Raw genomic sequence first — 17,198 nt, 5'->3', positions numbered from 1 at the left:
TTCACCTTCCCCAGGTACCTGTTTTCTCCCCAAACTCTCAGGAAGTCTGTGAGATTGCCACAAATCAGAATACTTTAGGAAGCACTACTTTAGGTTCTCTCATTGGTAAAGTGGGTTGCTCTGGATAGGCCATTTTAAGATGGACTCCATATAGTGATATTTAGCTATGCTTTATAAAAGACTTCTGAGGCTCAGAGCTATTTGATTCGGCAACTTAGCTCATGCTATAAATAATAGTTGACTGTTTTATCAATAATGTATATCTACTTCAATTATAGAGGCAGCTTTTCTGAGCAAGAGTAGCAACAGTCAACATGAAAATTATATTACCTGAAGTTAAAAATACTTTAGTGTAGTTGTAATGTAATGTTGTAAATGTCTGTCCTATATAATTTTATAGAATGGAAGCTTCTTGCCTAGAACTGGCCTTGGAAGGGGAACGTCTGTGTAAATCTGGAGACTGCCGTGCTGGTGTGTCATTCTTTGAAGCTGCAGTTCAAGTTGGAACTGAAGACCTAAAAACACTTAGTGCTATTTACAGCCAGCTGGGCAATGCTTATTTCTATTTGCATGATTATGCCAAAGCATTAGAATATCATCATCATGATTTAACTCTTGCAAGGTAATTTAAGCTTTTTAATACTCTTTCTCCCTAAGTGTCCCTTAAAAAATTTTTTTCATTCAGGGGCACCTGGGTGGCTCAGTGGGTTAAAGCCTCTGCTTTCGCTCAGGTCATGATCTCAGGGTCCTGGGATCAAGGCCCACATCGGGCTCTCTGCTCAGCAAGGAGCCTGTTTCCTCCTCTCTCTCTTTCTCTTCCTACTTCTCTGCCTACTTGTGATCTCTGTCAAATAAATAAATAAAAATCTTTAAAAAAATTTTTTTTTCATTCAATTAAAAAAACGAACTTAATGCATTCTAGTGAGTTCTAATTCAGTAGCCTTGCATTCTAAAACTAATCTTTAGGCTGATCACAGTTTAATTAAATGAACTAATAGTAGTGAAATCATCCTAGGGTTTAATTAAATGAATGAAAATTAATTAGATTTAAATACGGAAATGTCAGTTTTAAAATTTTTATTTAAAGTAACTTTCAGGGCTAATGGGTCCTTCCTACCTAAAGCATGTCAGTTGTCTTCTGGGAAAAACTGTACTCTGACTGCTTTTATTTTTAACACCACTTGCTTTTTTTTTTTTTTTTTTTTCCTTTTTTCTTCCAGGACTATTGGAGACCAGCTGGGGGAAGCCAAAGCTAGTGGTAATCTGGGAAACACCTTAAAAGTTCTTGGGAATTTTGATGAAGCTGTAGTTTGTTGTCAGCGACATCTAGATATTTCTAGAGAGCTTAATGACAAGGTAATAAGGAACATTAGATGGCAGGCCAAATGTTTTCATTGAAATTGCTTTGTGTTTTAAATCCTATTTAATTACTCTGTAGTTTACTAGAAGTTAATACCAAAAAAATTTCTAGAAAAAGTAAAAGAAAAAAATAAAAAATTTAAAATAGAGAAAAAGAAGATAACACATTCTTCTTTCATAAGTAATCATTTGTTTAGTTCTTTGTGGATGGCCAGTGTAAACATTTCTTTTTCTTGACCATCAAGGATATTATAAATAAATATGTGATCAGCATTAGAATACCTGGCTTCTGATTTCAAAATGTAAATTCTGCTGATATCTTCATCTAGGTAGGAGAAGCAAGAGCACTTTACAATCTTGGAAATGTGTATCACGCCAAAGGGAAAAGTTTTGGCTGCCCTGGTCCTCAGGACATAGGAGAATTTCCAGAAGAAGTGAGAAACGCCCTCCAGGCAGCTGTGGATTATTATGAGTAAGTAGCACTGATTCAGTCTCATATGGCTAAGCCACAGATCTGCTCTATGATCTTTATCCAGTAATACATTCTTAAGTTTGGTAAAAGTTTTAGAGTTATGGACTAGCAAGTAAAAATAAACCATCAGATTGCTGCTGTTATAGTTTTAGTTCAGTAGTAATCCCCTCCCCAGGAAAGGTTTCCTTTAAACTGTTAACCAGTGCCACTTAGTGGCAAAAACAAGAAATATCTAAATCAATAGCCTAAATTATGTGGAGTAGATTTAGTCTCTTACTAGCAGATTTTCATAAAACTTCTTAGCTGTAAGGGTTCCAAGATTGACCCTCTTCTTGACTTTGGACAGAAACCTGCCTGAATGCTTCAGTAAAGTATTCCTGGTTATTTACTATAATCACCCTCCATCTTAGGTATATATATATATTTTTTTAAGATTTTATTTATTTACTTAGAGCGTACACATGAGCCAGGGCAGCTGGTTCGGGGGGGATGGCTGGGGAAGGGCCAGAGGGAGAGAGAATCTCAAACAGACTTCTGCTGAGCACAGAGTCTGACATGGGGCCCGGTCTCACGACCCTGAGATCATGATATGAGCTGAAATCAAGAGTGAGGTGCTCGACCCAGAGTCCCGCAGGCACCCTTTTCATAGATGGAGCTCTAAAATGTGGTACATTATGGCTCTAAGCTTATTTAAATTTTTTTTTAAAGATTTTATTTATTTGACAGAGATCACAAGTAGAGAGAGGAGGAGGAGGAAGCAGGCTCCCTGCCTAGCGGAGAGCCTGAACTGGGACTTGAGATCAGGACCTGAGCTGAAGGCAGAGGCTTAACCCACTGAGCCACCCAGGCAGCCCCTTTAAAATTTTTTTGATAAAAAGAATTTGATTTGTAAATCAAATCAATACATTTTTTTCCCAAACTTATTTTTTCACAACTTTTTTTATTTAGAGAAAACCTATCACTAGTGACTGCTTTGGGTGATCGAGCAGCCCAAGGACGTGCCTTTGGAAATCTTGGAAACACACATTACCTCCTTGGTAACTTCAGGGATGCGGTTATAGCTCATGAGCAGGTATAGTGTAAGGCTTTGGAGCCAGATCATTTTCTCCATCAGTGTTTTGAACAGTGATTAGATTATTCTCTGGTTGTATTATAGCTATATCTAATTAGAATTTTCTGTTTCAGCGTCTCCTTATTGCAAAAGAATTTGGAGATAAAGCAGCTGAAAGAAGAGCGTATAGCAACCTGGGAAATGCATATATATTTCTTGGTGAATTTGAAACTGCCTCTGAATACTACAAGTTAGTCTATTATTTCTGTAGATAAATGTAAAATGAGTAGTTACGCAGTCCTAATAAATGATAGGCTCTGGGTTTAAAACCTGCTTTTTGCACATTATTAGCAGCAGGACCTTGTGCTTCTAAGCTCAGTTTCTTCACTGTAACAGATAATGCCAACTCCATGCTTTTGGTATTATTGTGAGGATTGAATAAAAGAATAAATTCAGCACTTAATTCGCATAGGACCTGGTACCTTAGCTTTAGTGGTAGTGCTATGACTCCTTTATATTTTTGTTAGTTTTTATCTTTAAAACTAATTGTTTTTAAATGAAATTCTGAACTTTTAAAGTCTTTTAAACCTGTTTAGCATGTGTGGTGTATATATTTATTTGTTTTTGGTCTTTTTTTTTTTTTTAAAGATTTTATTTATTTATTTGTCAGAGAGAGAGAGAGAGAGAGCGAGCGAGCACAGGCAGACAGAGTGGCAGGCAGAGGCAGAGGGAGAAGCAGGCTCCCCACAGAACAAGGAGCCCGATGTGGGACTCGATCCCAGGACGCTGGGATCATGACCTGAGCCGAAGGCAGCTGCTTAACCAACTGAGCCACCCAGGCGTCCCAAGTCTTTTCTTTTTTTTAACCCAATTATGTGTTTTGAAGAAAAGCCACAAGAAAGCCTGTTAACAAAAATATGCCCTAGTTTTCTCCAGTGATCACTGAATTTTTTTCCCCCACCATCGCACCCCCTTGTTGAGCAGTTCTCCCACTCTCCTCTATCCATCTTTGATCCTCACTGTAAGCTCAGGCCCCATTCACTTACCTGAGGAGTTGACAAACCCAGCTTCTTCTGTGCAGGGTCTTTCTGATCTATCAATAGACTGGAAACATAGGTATAGCAAAGTATAGACTCTTTGAGATTGTCCAGTCTATGCTTTCTAGTTTGGAATTTTCTCTAATTAGTGGAGATTGAAGACCCATGCAGGCCTTAGGCAGAAGCTAGTTTGAACCACAGATACAGTGATTGATTTGTATTTTATTAAAGAATCCAATGTGATTTTGGATAGTTTGTCATCTTAAAAAAAAAAAACAAAACATAAAATTGCTTTTAGGTCCATCTAAAAAACTAGAATGTCATCCATCCTAAACATTGACCAGTGGTTAATATTTGTTGGTTGGTTAGTTAAATATGAAATGCCCTCCCAAATAAATTACTATATAAGGAGTATATATTTTGATTTTTTTTTCTTAAGAGATTTTTTTTTTTTTAAGATTTTATTTATTTATTTGACAGAGAGAGATCACAAGTAGACAGAAAGGCAGGCAGAGAGAGAGAGAGAGAGAGGGAAGCAGGCTCCCTGCTGAGCAGAGAGCCCGATGCGGGACTCGATCCCAGGACCCTGAGATCATGACCTGAGCCGAAGGCAGCGGCTTAACCCACTGAGCCACCCAGGCGCCCCTATTTTGATTTTTAAATAGAAAAGTTTCTTATATTTTAAAGCAAAAGACATAGAAATGTCTTAGTTAATAAATGATCTACTTGTATTAAATACTGAAAAGTTCTGTAATAAAGAGGATGGTGGCTATTTGACTCGACTTGACTTTATACATGGGTATAAAGTAATGAAACTTCTTCCCAATGCCCTCTCCATAAGTAGGCTAGAACTCAGAACTCTCCTTTAGAATTGTTTTCAGGACCACACAAGAGGAATGTCTTAACATTTTAAAGATTTTTTTACATTTTATTTATTCATGAGAGACTGAGAGAGGCAGAGGGAGAAGCAGGCTCCCCAGAGCAGGGAGCTGGATGTGGGACTCGATCCCAGGACCCCAGGATTACAACCCGAGCCAAAGCCACCCAGGTGCCCCTGCCTTAATATTTTAAAATTTATATCCTTCAGGATAGAAAGCAGTATTTTGGTAAACCTACTTTAGCAATTGAATTTGGTTCCAGAAGGACTTCTGAACATTTACAAATTAACTATACCCTCAAAGAAAAATGGTGTTACAGAAAGATAGCCCATGATCTGAAAGCAAATCCAGAAGTCTTCCAAAAATGTTTGAGAGGAGGCAATGTTAGAGTAAGTGTGTAGCCTCCCAAGGTAACAGCTTTGAAGGTATCATCATTAAGTATATAATTTCAGCTTTGTTTGCTTAAACCTATCATATTATCATCTACTTATTTTTCATATATTATAAATCATATGAAGTATTTATAGTATTTGGCAGAAATTATAGGAGTCATTTAAGTTACTGGATCTAAAGCATCTGTAGGATTAAGTGCTGATAATAAGAATAAAAACAGTATTAACATTTATTAGCATCTACTGTGAACAAGATGCTATTCTAAGCACTTTGTATGTACTAATTCATTTAATCTTCGCAAAACCCTGTGAGGTATTTTCTCCATTTAACATATGAAGAAACGGAGAGAGGTTGAGAGACTTGCCCCATTGTAGAGCTAATAATTGGCAAACTTGGGATTTGAACTCGTCTGGCTCTAGGATCCACACTCTTAGCTGCTACACTAGCTTCTCATTGATGATTCAATGAGTATAGGTAGAATTTGGTTAATATTTAAATATGGTATTTAATATTTTTCAGAAGTCAGTGACTAATAACCTATACATTAGAATTTTAACCAAGTATTTTAAGTTTTGACAAAATGCAAAGACAACAGTATGATTGCAAAGTGAGGTTATGTGGACAAAAATTCTTTTTTTGCCCCTACAACTGGGACAGTTTTTTTTTAATGTTAAAAAAAACTATATTATATAATCTTTAGGGGTACTTAATTTCATATTTCAATATTCCTTTTCTCTGAAGAATTAATAGGACTCTCAAGTTTATTCTTAGAATCTGGATTTGGCTTTTGTGTTTCCAAGACATCTTTTCATTTTGTCTAAAAGTAGTGGAGAAAGTGTGGGATATTAAACTCTAAAATAGATGTATTGTAAAGGCAGAAGGAAAAAGTTTTATTTTACAATTTATTTTACAATTTTTTGTACAATAATTTACAAGTATTATAGCCAAAAATAAAAATGATCATTGTGTGAGAACTAATTTCTTTTTTTAGAAAGACACTACTATTGGCTCGACAGCTTAAAGACAGAGCTGTTGAAGCACAGTCTTGTTATAGTCTTGGAAACACATATACTTTGCTTCAAGACTACGAAAAGGCCATTGATTATCATCTGAAGCACTTAGCAATTGCTCAAGAGCTAAATGATAGGTAAGTTACACACTTTTTTACTATAATTAAAATATAGATGCATTATTGAACCCCTAGAGTTTTTCCTTTGTTTTCTTCGAAATTTTTAATCAAGGAATTTCTTCTGTTTTAGTCACCTCCTCTCTATATTATTGTTTGAAGGACTAGCATGTCTTATAAGAGGAGAGTGCTCCATATAGCCTTGAACCAAGACAGTAAAGAGGTCACAAACTCAATTGCCTACAAAGGTCCTCCTGATTAGATCAGTGTGGGAATTGTGGTCAACTTACAGATAAGGGCCAATGTAAAGCTCCTCAGCTCCAGCTCATTTTGCTAGGCAGGACCGAGGATCTATGATGTCCAAATATTCCTCTTTTTTAAAGAGAAGCTGGAAGTCCTGAGTTTTATATAAATCTTCTGATTTTTAAATGTTGATGGCTATTTAAAAAAAAAAAACTGTATGAAAAAGCAGTGTATCTTTACAGGCATTTAGTCTGTAATGTTTGCTTTAGGAGACAGATTTTTACTTCATTATGAAGAATTTCTCTGTAGTTGTTCAAAGTAAAGTATGCTACTTCTAGTGAGTTCTCTCTCCCCAGTAGTATTCAAACATGGACTGAATGATTACCTAGGCTATCATGAAAAGAAAATGGAGTCATTTAGAAGGACCTATCCAAGAGATTTTATTATTTCATAATAAATTGTATGTTTTAAAAGAATGTTTCCCATTTTAATACCTGACTCTGAGTTCAGTATTATCTAGGTATTCTAATAAGTCTCTAATGTTAAGATAGTATGTTCCTTTATGAAAGATCAAATAAATCCAAAGCATATTTATACCTTTAATTACTTCTAGATAGCTTTTATTCCACACACAGCTCTCTTTCAGATAACTGCATGTTAGCTTTGAATTGTTTTGTAGAATTGGTGAGGGAAGAGCATGTTGGAGCTTAGGAAATGCGTACACTGCTCTAGGGAATCATGATCAAGCGATGCATTTTGCTGAAAAGCACTTGGAAATTTCAAGAGAGGTATGAAACTAAAACACCGCTATCTGTGCTGTTATGGTTCACAAATTAGCAGGGTTGGGGGAAGCCCTGTTATTTCTCTAGATTGCTCCTAGGTGACCTAGTAATAAATGTAACTATGTTATTCCCCTGGCATAAGAACTGCACGAAGCATTTTGAGATACAAATCAGAGGTCTGTTTGCATTGGCCTTGATGTAGGAAGACAGGAAGGTAAGGCCAAGCATGGCAGAATGGAAAGATTACTAAAATATGCCTCCCATCTCTACATGGAAAAGTAGCATGGTATAGAAACAAAAACATGTTTTGTTTTGTAAACCAATCATGAATTGTTTCCTGTTGCAGTTCTGTCACTTTCTGGCTATTTGAGATTGGATACCTTTTCTGAGTCTCATTTCTCTCATTTATAAAATGGGACAAATAATATCTACCTTGCAGATCATTGTAAGAATTAGAGATAGTGTATATAAAACTGCCCAGTGTAATGTCTAGTGCTAGTTTAATATATATTAACTATTACTATGGAATGGAAACAAAATTAGGAAATTTTAATCATGCGATGCCAAGTCAGTCTGTCACAGAATAACTTACATTATTATTAAATATGATTGTAGAAGTTAAAAAGCAACTAATATTTAGAGAATGAATTGATAAAATATATTTAGCTCTCCTATTGCCATACTTATAGAAATTTCCATTTTCTTTAAAACAATTATTGAAAAAAAACATTTAGTTCAGTCTCTTAATTCTGATATAACAATTTTCATTTCTCTATATTTTCTTCAGTTTTGGGTTCACAACGTTTTCAGCTAATCTTCACCATTTTTTGTCTTTTAATACTACTCTAAAATATAAATGCTTGTGGTTGTAGGTTGGGGATAGAAGTGGTGAACTAACAGCACGACTAAATCTCTCAGATCTTCAAATGGTTCTTGGTCTGAGCTACAGCACAAATAATTCAATAATGTCTGAAAATATTGAAATTGATAACAGTTTGCATGGTAAGTAATAGGTCTTCAAACCCAATTTCTTTATCCTCAATTACATTTACATTACATACCACATGTTTACCATGTCCAGAGAGAATATATAACATAGGAAGCTCAACTTTTTATAATACCTTTTTGTATAATACCTTTTTACCCTGTCCTATTGGTTTATCAATATAGAATACAGTATTTTCAGCTATTATCATGAACTTAGGAATGGTAAAGTTATGATGATTTTCTTTTGTAAAAATACACTTAAATTCTCTATAAGCTCATTCAAAAGTTTGTATATGTGAAGATGACAAAATTAAAACATTGTTTATTTTTAATTCAAATGTTCCTACATATATGATTTTTATTTAGTTATTTTCTCCCCCCCCCTTTTTTTTAAGATTTATTTATTTATTTATTTATTTATTTATTTATTTGAGAGAGAGAGAAAACGTGGGTAGTAGCAAGCAGGGGGAGGGAGAGGGGCAAGCAGACTACAGTCAGTGTGGAGCCTGAGGCAGGTCCCCATTTCACGACCCTGAGATGATCGCCTGAGCTGGAATCTAGAGACAGACACTTAACTGACTGAGCAATGCAGGCCCCCCTCCCATTTAATTTCTAAGGTGATCTCTTAGTATTATTACTTTTTTTTTTTTTTTTTAATTCCGAAAACCTGGGAAATTTTCTTTAGGTCAGCACCTACAGAAAGATTTGGTTTGACATTACTACAGAGAAAGACATGCTTGACTGTTTCTACATGAAAAAAAATTGTACTTTTTTTTTTTTTAAGTAAGCCTTATGCCCCATGTGAGGCTTGAACTCATGACCCTGAGATCAAGAGTCATACACTCTACTGACTGAGCCAACCAGGTGCCCCCAAAATTCTACCTCTGATTAAAGAAATAAGGGACAATAATTTAATACTCTGTACATGATTGTGTGAGATCCATTTTACAGATCTGGCCGAAGCTTTAAAAATTCTCAGTCTGATAAAAGTTACCAATACAGATTAATGTTTTGAACTTGAAAGTCAGTGAAAAATCGAGCTTTCATCTGTTTCCTTGTCTAAGCCCATATAAAGAAAGGAAGAAGGAAGAGATATTAACAGCTAGTCAGACTTCAAAAGAACATTTAGTGAAAGATTCTGAAGTATGGGTAATTTATGGGACTGTGTGCTTTGCAACTGAGTAATGGCTGTAAATTTCTCTGCTTAATTTTCAAGTAGGGTATGTTGTAATATTTCCGATATTTTAACAAACTATTACTTGTCCTCATGGACCCCTCTACCTATAGACCCATTTTTTTGTTTGCACTTATAAAAAAAACCTTGAAAATATTATTAATGTTCATTTCTTCTTCACCTTCCATTCCCTGCTCAAGTCACTCTACGAGGGCTTTGGCTCCATCATGACACTGAAACCTTTTCAAGGTTACCAGAGATCTCCATTTTACCAAATCATTGATCAGTTTTCAGATGTCAGGTTACTTGATTTCTCAACGATATTTCCTACTGCTCATCATTCCCTTCTCAAAATACTTTCTTTGCTCATTTGGCTTCCAGGATTATCCTCCTTTTCTGGTTTGTTCTCACCTCACTGGCCACTCTCAGTCATCATTACTGTCTCCTCATCATCTTTACATCCTTGAAATTTGTAGTGCCCAGAGATCAGTTCTTTTTTTTTTTTTTTTTTTAAGATTTTATTTATTTGATAGAGACATAGCGAGAGAGGGAACACAAGCGGGGGGAGTGAGAGAGGAAGAAGCAGGCTCCCCGCAGAGCAGGGAGCCCATTGCGGGGGCTTGATGCCAGGACCCTGGGATCATGACCTGAGCCGGAGGCAGACGCCCAACAACTGAGCCACCCAGAGATCAGTTCTTGGACCTTTTCTTCCTTTCCCCTTCCCTCTTTCCCTCCCTATTTTCTGTCTATCTTGTCCTTCCTTCCTTTCTGATTTTATCCTTTTTCCTCTTATCCTATACTCTAGATCTACTTCTTTTTCTTTCTTTTTTTTAAGATTTTTTTTTAGGGGCGCCTGGGTGGCTCAGTGGGTTAAGCCGCTGCCTTCGGCTCAGGTCATGATCCCAGGTCCTGGGTTCAAGCCCCACATCGGGCTCTCTGCTCAGCGGGGAGCCTGCTTCCTCCTCTCTCTCTGCCTGCCTCTCTGCCTACTTGTGATTTCTCTCTGTCAAATAAAATCTTAAAAAAAAAAAAAAAAAGATTTTATTTTTTAAAGATTTTTTTTAAACATACTTGATTTTTTTTTTTTTAAGATTTTATTTATTCATTTGACAGAGATCAGGAGTAGGCAGAGAGAGAGAGGAGGAAACAGGCTTCCCGCTGACCAAAGAGCCCAATGCGGGGCTTGATCCCAGGACCCTGGGATCATGACCTGAGCCAAAGACAGAGGCTTTAACCCACTGAGCCACCCAGGCACCCCTAAAGATTTTACTTATTTCTCAGAAGAGGGCAAGAGCAGGGGGAGCGGCAGGCAGAAGCAGGCTCTGTACTGAGCAAGGAGCTTGATGTGGGACTCAGTCTCAAGACCTTGGGATCATGACCCGAGCCAAAGGCAGACACCTATCCAACTGAGCCATGCAGGCATCCCAAGATTTGATTGATTGATTGATTTGACAGAGAGAGGAAGCAAGCATGAGCCAGGGGGAGAGACAGAGAAGCAGACTACTTGTTGAGCAGGGAGCCCAGCGCAGGGCCCAATCCAGGAACCCTGTGATCATGACCTGAGCTGAAAGCAGACACTTAACTGACTCAGCTACCCAGGTACCCCTAGATGAGTGCTTCTAATAGAACTTTCTGCGAAGATGGAAATATTGTAGATCTAATCTGTCTAGTACAATAGCTTCTAGCCATATGTGGCTCTTGAGAACTTGTAGTGTGGCTAGTGCAAAAGAGGAAATGAATTCTTAATATTATTAATTATATAATTAATTAAAAAGTTAAGGGCCTCTGGGTGGCTCATTCAGTTAATTGGCTGCCTTTAGCTCAGGTCATGATCCTACGGTCCTGGGACTAAGCCCCATGTCAGGCTCCCTGCTCCGCAGAGAGCCTGCTTCCTCTTCCTCTGCCTGCCACTCTGCCTACTTCAGTGCGCACGTGCTTGCGCGCGCTCACCCTCTCTCTCTCTCTCTCTCTGGCAAAAAAAAAAAAAAAAAATTAAGAGCCACATGTGACTAGTGGCTACTCTATCAAACAGCACAACTCTAGATATTTCATTCAGTTGATTGGCTTTTATGTCCTCTATATACTGATGACTTTCAAATTGATATTTCTAGTCATAATTTTTCTGTTATGTTTGAGATTCACGTTAATAACATTTCCATTTGAGTGTCTAATCTAAAACTTAACATGTCCAAAACAGAGCTCTTGTTCTTTATTCCCACACATGTTCTTCATCCAGTTTGCCCCATCTCAGAAAATGGTACCACCATTCATCCAAGTGTTCAAGCCAAATACCCATGGGTCATCCTTGTTCCCTTTCTTCCACTCACTTCCTACATCCAACCTATTAGAAACCCTACCTTCAAAATATATGCCTAATCTCTCTTACAATGTACATAACAACAATCTTAGTACATGCTACCAAAATTTCCCAGTAGAGTACTAGCCTATCAACTTTTTCTCTTGCTTCCATTCTTAGTCCCTCACACTGACTTTTTCACACAGCAGCCAGTGTTCTTTTAAAATGTAAATCATGTCATGTCATTCATCAGTTCAGAACCCTCCAGTGACTTCCCATCACACCTAAAACCAAGTCCTCAGTTGTCACCATGGTTAAAAGGCCTTATGTAATCTTGACCTACTTCTTCAACATCACTTCCTACCACTCCCTGTTTGCTCATTGTGGCTGCATGAAGATAGGTATTTTTTTTGGCCTCTTTTGTTTACTGCTGTATCTCCAGTGCCAGGAAAAGTCTGCTGGCTAAAGGAACTGCAAGGAAACATCTATTTCTGGTGTTGGCTCAGGGTAGAGAAAAGGAGTGTTCCTTAAGAATCTGAATTTATAAGCCTGCCTCCATACTGGTTTGGAATTTTATTTATTCTACCTGCGCAGTTTAAGAAACTCCAATCCAGTGAAGTGCTTTTGAGTTAGAAATGCCCCTAGAGTTAGCAGAAGACCAGATATTTTCTGGAGGAAAGCACCTTTGATCAGGCATAAAGGTTCACAACAACAAAATTACCACCCATAAAGAAACAAGCCAACATGAGTAAGAAAATTAACAAAAAGCAAAATTAGACCACCAAGATCTTTTCAGATGTTGGAATTATCAGAGAATACAAAATAACTATGGTTAAATATTTATAGAAGTAACAAAATTGAAACAAAGAAATAACGAAATAATCAGGCAGATTTTAAGAAAATAATAGCTTACCAAAAAAAAAAAAATAAATAGTAATAATAGCTTACATTATTAGTACTTACTATATGCCAGGAACTGATTTAAGTGCTTTTCCTGTTTTAACCTAATTAACCATCTAATCCTAACATCTCTAGGACGTAAATTTCTGTTATCCCTAATTTACAAACGGGGACATGGAGGCAGGAGCAGTTAAATAGATTTCCCAAGGGTTACCTATGTAGCTAATAAAGATGGGAGTTAAATCTAGTCAGTCTGGCTTCAGAGTCTATGTCTTATCTGAGATTTATGTGTTAATGTGATTTTAACATAACTCTTAGTAACTGATAGGTAAATATCATTCAGGAATCAGATGTCAGTAATAGAGGATTTAACAAGCACAATGGGCTGGATCTAATGTAGCATCTTTTACATTGTTTGACCTATTCATGAGTTGTAAAATCAGTTTCAGAGGTTCAACTATCATTACACACACACACACACACACACACACACACACACGGGTTGTCGTACGTGATAGATAAGAGCAAATACTGTTGTGTGAAGATTGGTTATATATTTGGGTATGTGTAGTCAGGGTTGTAATGCAAATGTATTTCTAAATATGTGTCACTGTTAAAATGAAAAACACTGGGGGCACCTGGGTGGCTCAGTCAGTTAAGTGTCTGCCTTCTGCTCAGGTCATGATCCTAGGGTCCTGGGATCAAGCCCTGCATCTGGCTCCCTGCTTAATGGGGAGTTTGCTTCTCTCTCTCTCTCTCTTCCTGCTGCTCCCCCTGCTTGTGCATTCTCTCTGTCAAATAAGTAAATAAAATCTTTTAAAAAAATGTAAAACATTGATTTAATGGACATCTAGAATACTGCACCTAGCAATTAAACAATTCAAATACTTTTAAAACATTCATTAAACACTTGCAAAAATTTGACCACATGCTATAAACCAATAAAGCAAATCTCAACAAACTTGAAAGAATTTATATCACATATATTTCATGTACTGAGCATAATGCAGTTAAACTAGAAATTAACAGAAAGATAATGTATAAAACATATTCATTTGAAAACCTTCAAATGCATTTCTAAGTTATGGGCTGCAGAAGAAATGGTACATAAGAGAATATAGCTTAGGACTTAATTCCACGTTGTAGGATAGGACTTACACTGGGTCTTAGAACAAAATTTACATTATAATTAAGAAGGAAAAAGGCTGAAAAGCCAGTTGAATATCCAGCTTTTAAAAGTAAACACAAGAGATGCCTGGGTGGCTTAGTCGGTTAAGGGGTTAAGGGTCAGCCTTTGGCTCAGGTCATGATCTCAGGGTCCTGGGATCAGAGTCTCACTTTGGGCTCCTTGCTCAGCGGGGAGACGGCTTCTCCCCCTGCTTGTGCTCTCTCTCCCTCTCTCTTCCTCTGACAAACAAAATCTTTTTTAAAAAAATGTAAAAACAAAAAATAAACTCAAAAGAAAGTAGAAGGCAAAAAATAGTAAGAGAAGTTAATGAAATTAAAACAAAGATTCAATAGAGAGAATTTTAACTACAAATTTTGTTCTTTAGAAAGACTAGGGGCTCCTGGGTGGCTCAGTGGGTTAAAGCCTCTGGCTTCGGCTTGCCTTCAGCTCAGGTAGTGGTCCCAGGGTCCTGGAATCGAGCCCCACATCAGGCTCTCTGCTCAGCGGGGGAGCCTGCTTCCCTTCCTCTCTCTCTGCCTGCCTCTCTGCCTACTTGTGATCTCTGTCTGTCAAATAAATTTAAAAAAAAATTTTTTTTTTTAAAGATTTTATTTATTTATTGACAGACAGAGATCACAAGTAGGCAGAGAGGCAGGCAGAGAGGGGGGGGAAGCAGGCTCCCTGCAGAGCAGAGAGCCTGATGTGGGGCTCGATCCCAGGACCCTGGGACCATGACCAGAGCTGAAAGCAGAGGCTTTAACCCACTGAGCCACCCAGGTGCCCCTTAAAAAAATTTTTTTTAAAGACAAATTTACAGCAAGATTTTATTTTTTAAGTGAAGGAAGAGGAAATAATAGAGGTGCAGTGGAGAATAAAGAGATAACAGATGATCCTGAATAATTTATGACAAAGTATTTGAAAACTTAGGAGAAATGGGTAATTTTTAGAAAAACAAATTACTAAAATTGAATCTAGAAAACAATCTAATAGTAGGATGCAAGTGAATGGCATCCCTAATGTCCAAAAGCATAAAGAAATTTGATCAATAATTTAAAATCTTCCCACTGAGAAAATACTCAGCCGAGATGATTTTACAAATGAGACCTACCAAACATTCAAGAAAATTGATTCCAACCTTCCACAAAATTTTATAGGTAACTGGAAAACTAGGAATACTTCATTTTTCTGAGAACAGTGTAATCTGGATATCCATACTAGAATAATATAATAGATATAATAATAATAGAATAGAATAATAGAATAGAATAATAAAAAATTACGAATCAGTCTTTCCTTATATAGGTGCAGAAATTCTAAACAAAATATTCACAAACCAAATCCAGCAGTGAATTTAAGTAAACAGTAAATCAAATGGATTGAACATTAGAAAATCAACTAACGTAATTCACCAATGAGCACAGTAAAGAAGGAAATAGCCTAGATATCCAAATATATTAGTAACTCTATTAAATATAAATGTTTCATTTAAAGGACAGGTGTATCAGACTGGAAAAAGAATAAAATCCAACTAAATGGAAAGAGGAATATCTAAAATGTAAGGATATAGTAAGCCTGAAAGTAAAAGTATAGAAAAAGATATACGATGGTAAAACAAAAGAAAGCTGATATAGGTGTATTAATATTTGTACTTTAAGGCATAAGATCTTGTTAGAAATGGAGGTCACTTCACAATGGCTAACAGTTCAGCTCACCTGGAAGATACAAGCCTTAAACTTGTGTGTTGCCTAGTAAGCCTAATAATAATAACAGAGCTTCAGCATGTACATGAAGCCAAATTGATCAAACTAAAAGGAGAAATGGGAAAATCCAGAATCATAATGGGAAATTTTAGCACACTTCGTTCAGTAATTGCTGACATCAGAAAACTAAATATTATAAAGGATGTCCATTCTCTCCAAACTGATAAAAATTCAGTGCACTGCCAAGCAAATGACAGTTCTTTTATGTAATTTGATGAAATTGTTCATGAATATATGAAAGAAATATGGCCCAAGAACTCAAAGCCGAAACATTTCTCATGAAAAACAAGAACTAAGTGCTTTCTTTATAATGATTATAAGGCTATAGTAATTATTGACAGTGTTCTATTTGCATAGACACAGACTAGTGGAATGGAATATGGAGACTACTATTCCTTGCACAATCATATAAGTATCTTGATGCACTACAGATTTAAATATGAAAGACAGATTTAAAGCAATAATGCTTATGATGGCTAACACTTGCTGAATGCTTACTATTTACCAGGCAATGTACTGATCCCTTTAAGGGTAATGATGCAGTTACCATCACACAATGCTGTGAGGTAGGTACTGTTCTTTACAGAAGAACACTGAGTCACAGAGTGGTAATTGCCCAAGGTCATACCACAAGTGAGTTCCTGGTCTGGCTTTAGAGTCCTACAGTTCAATCCATATGCTGTTAAGACCTCTGAAAATAGGGGCACCTGGGTGGCTCAGTGGTTAAATCCTCTGCCTTCGGCTCGGGTCATGATCTCAGGGTCCTGGGATCGAGTCCTGCATCGGGTTCTCTGCTCGGCAGGGAGCCTGCCTCCTCCTCCCCTCTCTCTCTGCCTGCCTCTCTGCCTACTTGTGATCTGTCAAAAAAAAAAAAAAAAAACCTCTGAAAATAAAGGAGTGTGCCTTCATGATATGACAGACGAAGGCCTTCTCAAAACAAAAAACCATTAAGGAAAAGCTTGACATTAAAATTAAGAATTCAAAGAAATCATGAAGAGCTGAAACAAACTGAGAGGACATTGCCACACATGTGATTAAAAAAGGTTTGTATCCTCCGTGTACAAGAATGCCTATAAATGGGGCGCCTGGGTGGCTCAGTAGGTTAAAGGCTGTGCCTTCGGCTCAGGTCATGATCTGAGGGTCCTGGGATAGAGCCCCGCATCAGACTCTCTTCTCAGCGGGGAGGCCTGCTTCCCCCTCTCTCTCTGCCTGCCTCTCTGCCTACTTGTGATCTCTGTCAAATAAATAAATAAAATCTTTTTTAAAATGCCTATAAATTAAAAATAAGACAGATAACTAAACAATCATCAAAATGTTGAACAGAAGAAATACAAATAGCCCATAAATATATGAAAAGATATTTAACTCATTTAATCAGGGAAAACCACAGTGAGGTTAATACTGGAAACTTATGAGGTGGCTAAAAATTAAAAGGTCTGAGAATACCAGTATTGAAATGTGGGTAATAGAAACTCTTACTCAGTGCTGACAGTGACAGAAATACATCTACTCTCAAGAACAATCTGGCAACATTCTGGGAAAGTTGAGAATGTAGTAAGCATACACATACTC

The 17,198-nt window shown here is 37.0% G+C and overlaps 1 protein-coding gene across 5 annotated transcripts in view; it reads left to right on the top strand.

Moving 5' to 3' along the window:
* Window positions 1-17,198, top strand: part of GPSM2 (G protein signaling modulator 2) — a 66,034-nt gene that overhangs the window by 20,683 nt on the left and 28,153 nt on the right. For all 5 annotated transcript variants that reach the window (XM_047728462.1, XM_047728461.1, XM_047728460.1 and 2 more), the window contains 8 exons: window positions 401-622; window positions 1,221-1,356; window positions 1,689-1,831; window positions 2,780-2,903; window positions 3,017-3,132; window positions 6,182-6,337; window positions 7,239-7,347; window positions 8,214-8,343. In XM_047728462.1, coding sequence (XP_047584418.1) covers window positions 401-622; window positions 1,221-1,356; window positions 1,689-1,831; window positions 2,780-2,903; window positions 3,017-3,132; window positions 6,182-6,337; window positions 7,239-7,347; window positions 8,214-8,343 — 1,136 coding nt within the window. The remainder of the gene's footprint in view (window positions 1-400; window positions 623-1,220; window positions 1,357-1,688; window positions 1,832-2,779; window positions 2,904-3,016; window positions 3,133-6,181; window positions 6,338-7,238; window positions 7,348-8,213; window positions 8,344-17,198) is intronic.

Source organism: Lutra lutra, chromosome 4 (genome assembly GCF_902655055.1).
Source record: "Lutra lutra chromosome 4, mLutLut1.2, whole genome shotgun sequence".
NCBI lineage: Eukaryota > Metazoa > Chordata > Mammalia > Carnivora > Mustelidae > Lutra > Lutra lutra.
The sequence above is the reverse complement of the archived record's forward strand: the minus strand, read 5'-3'. Positions and strand labels throughout refer to the sequence as shown.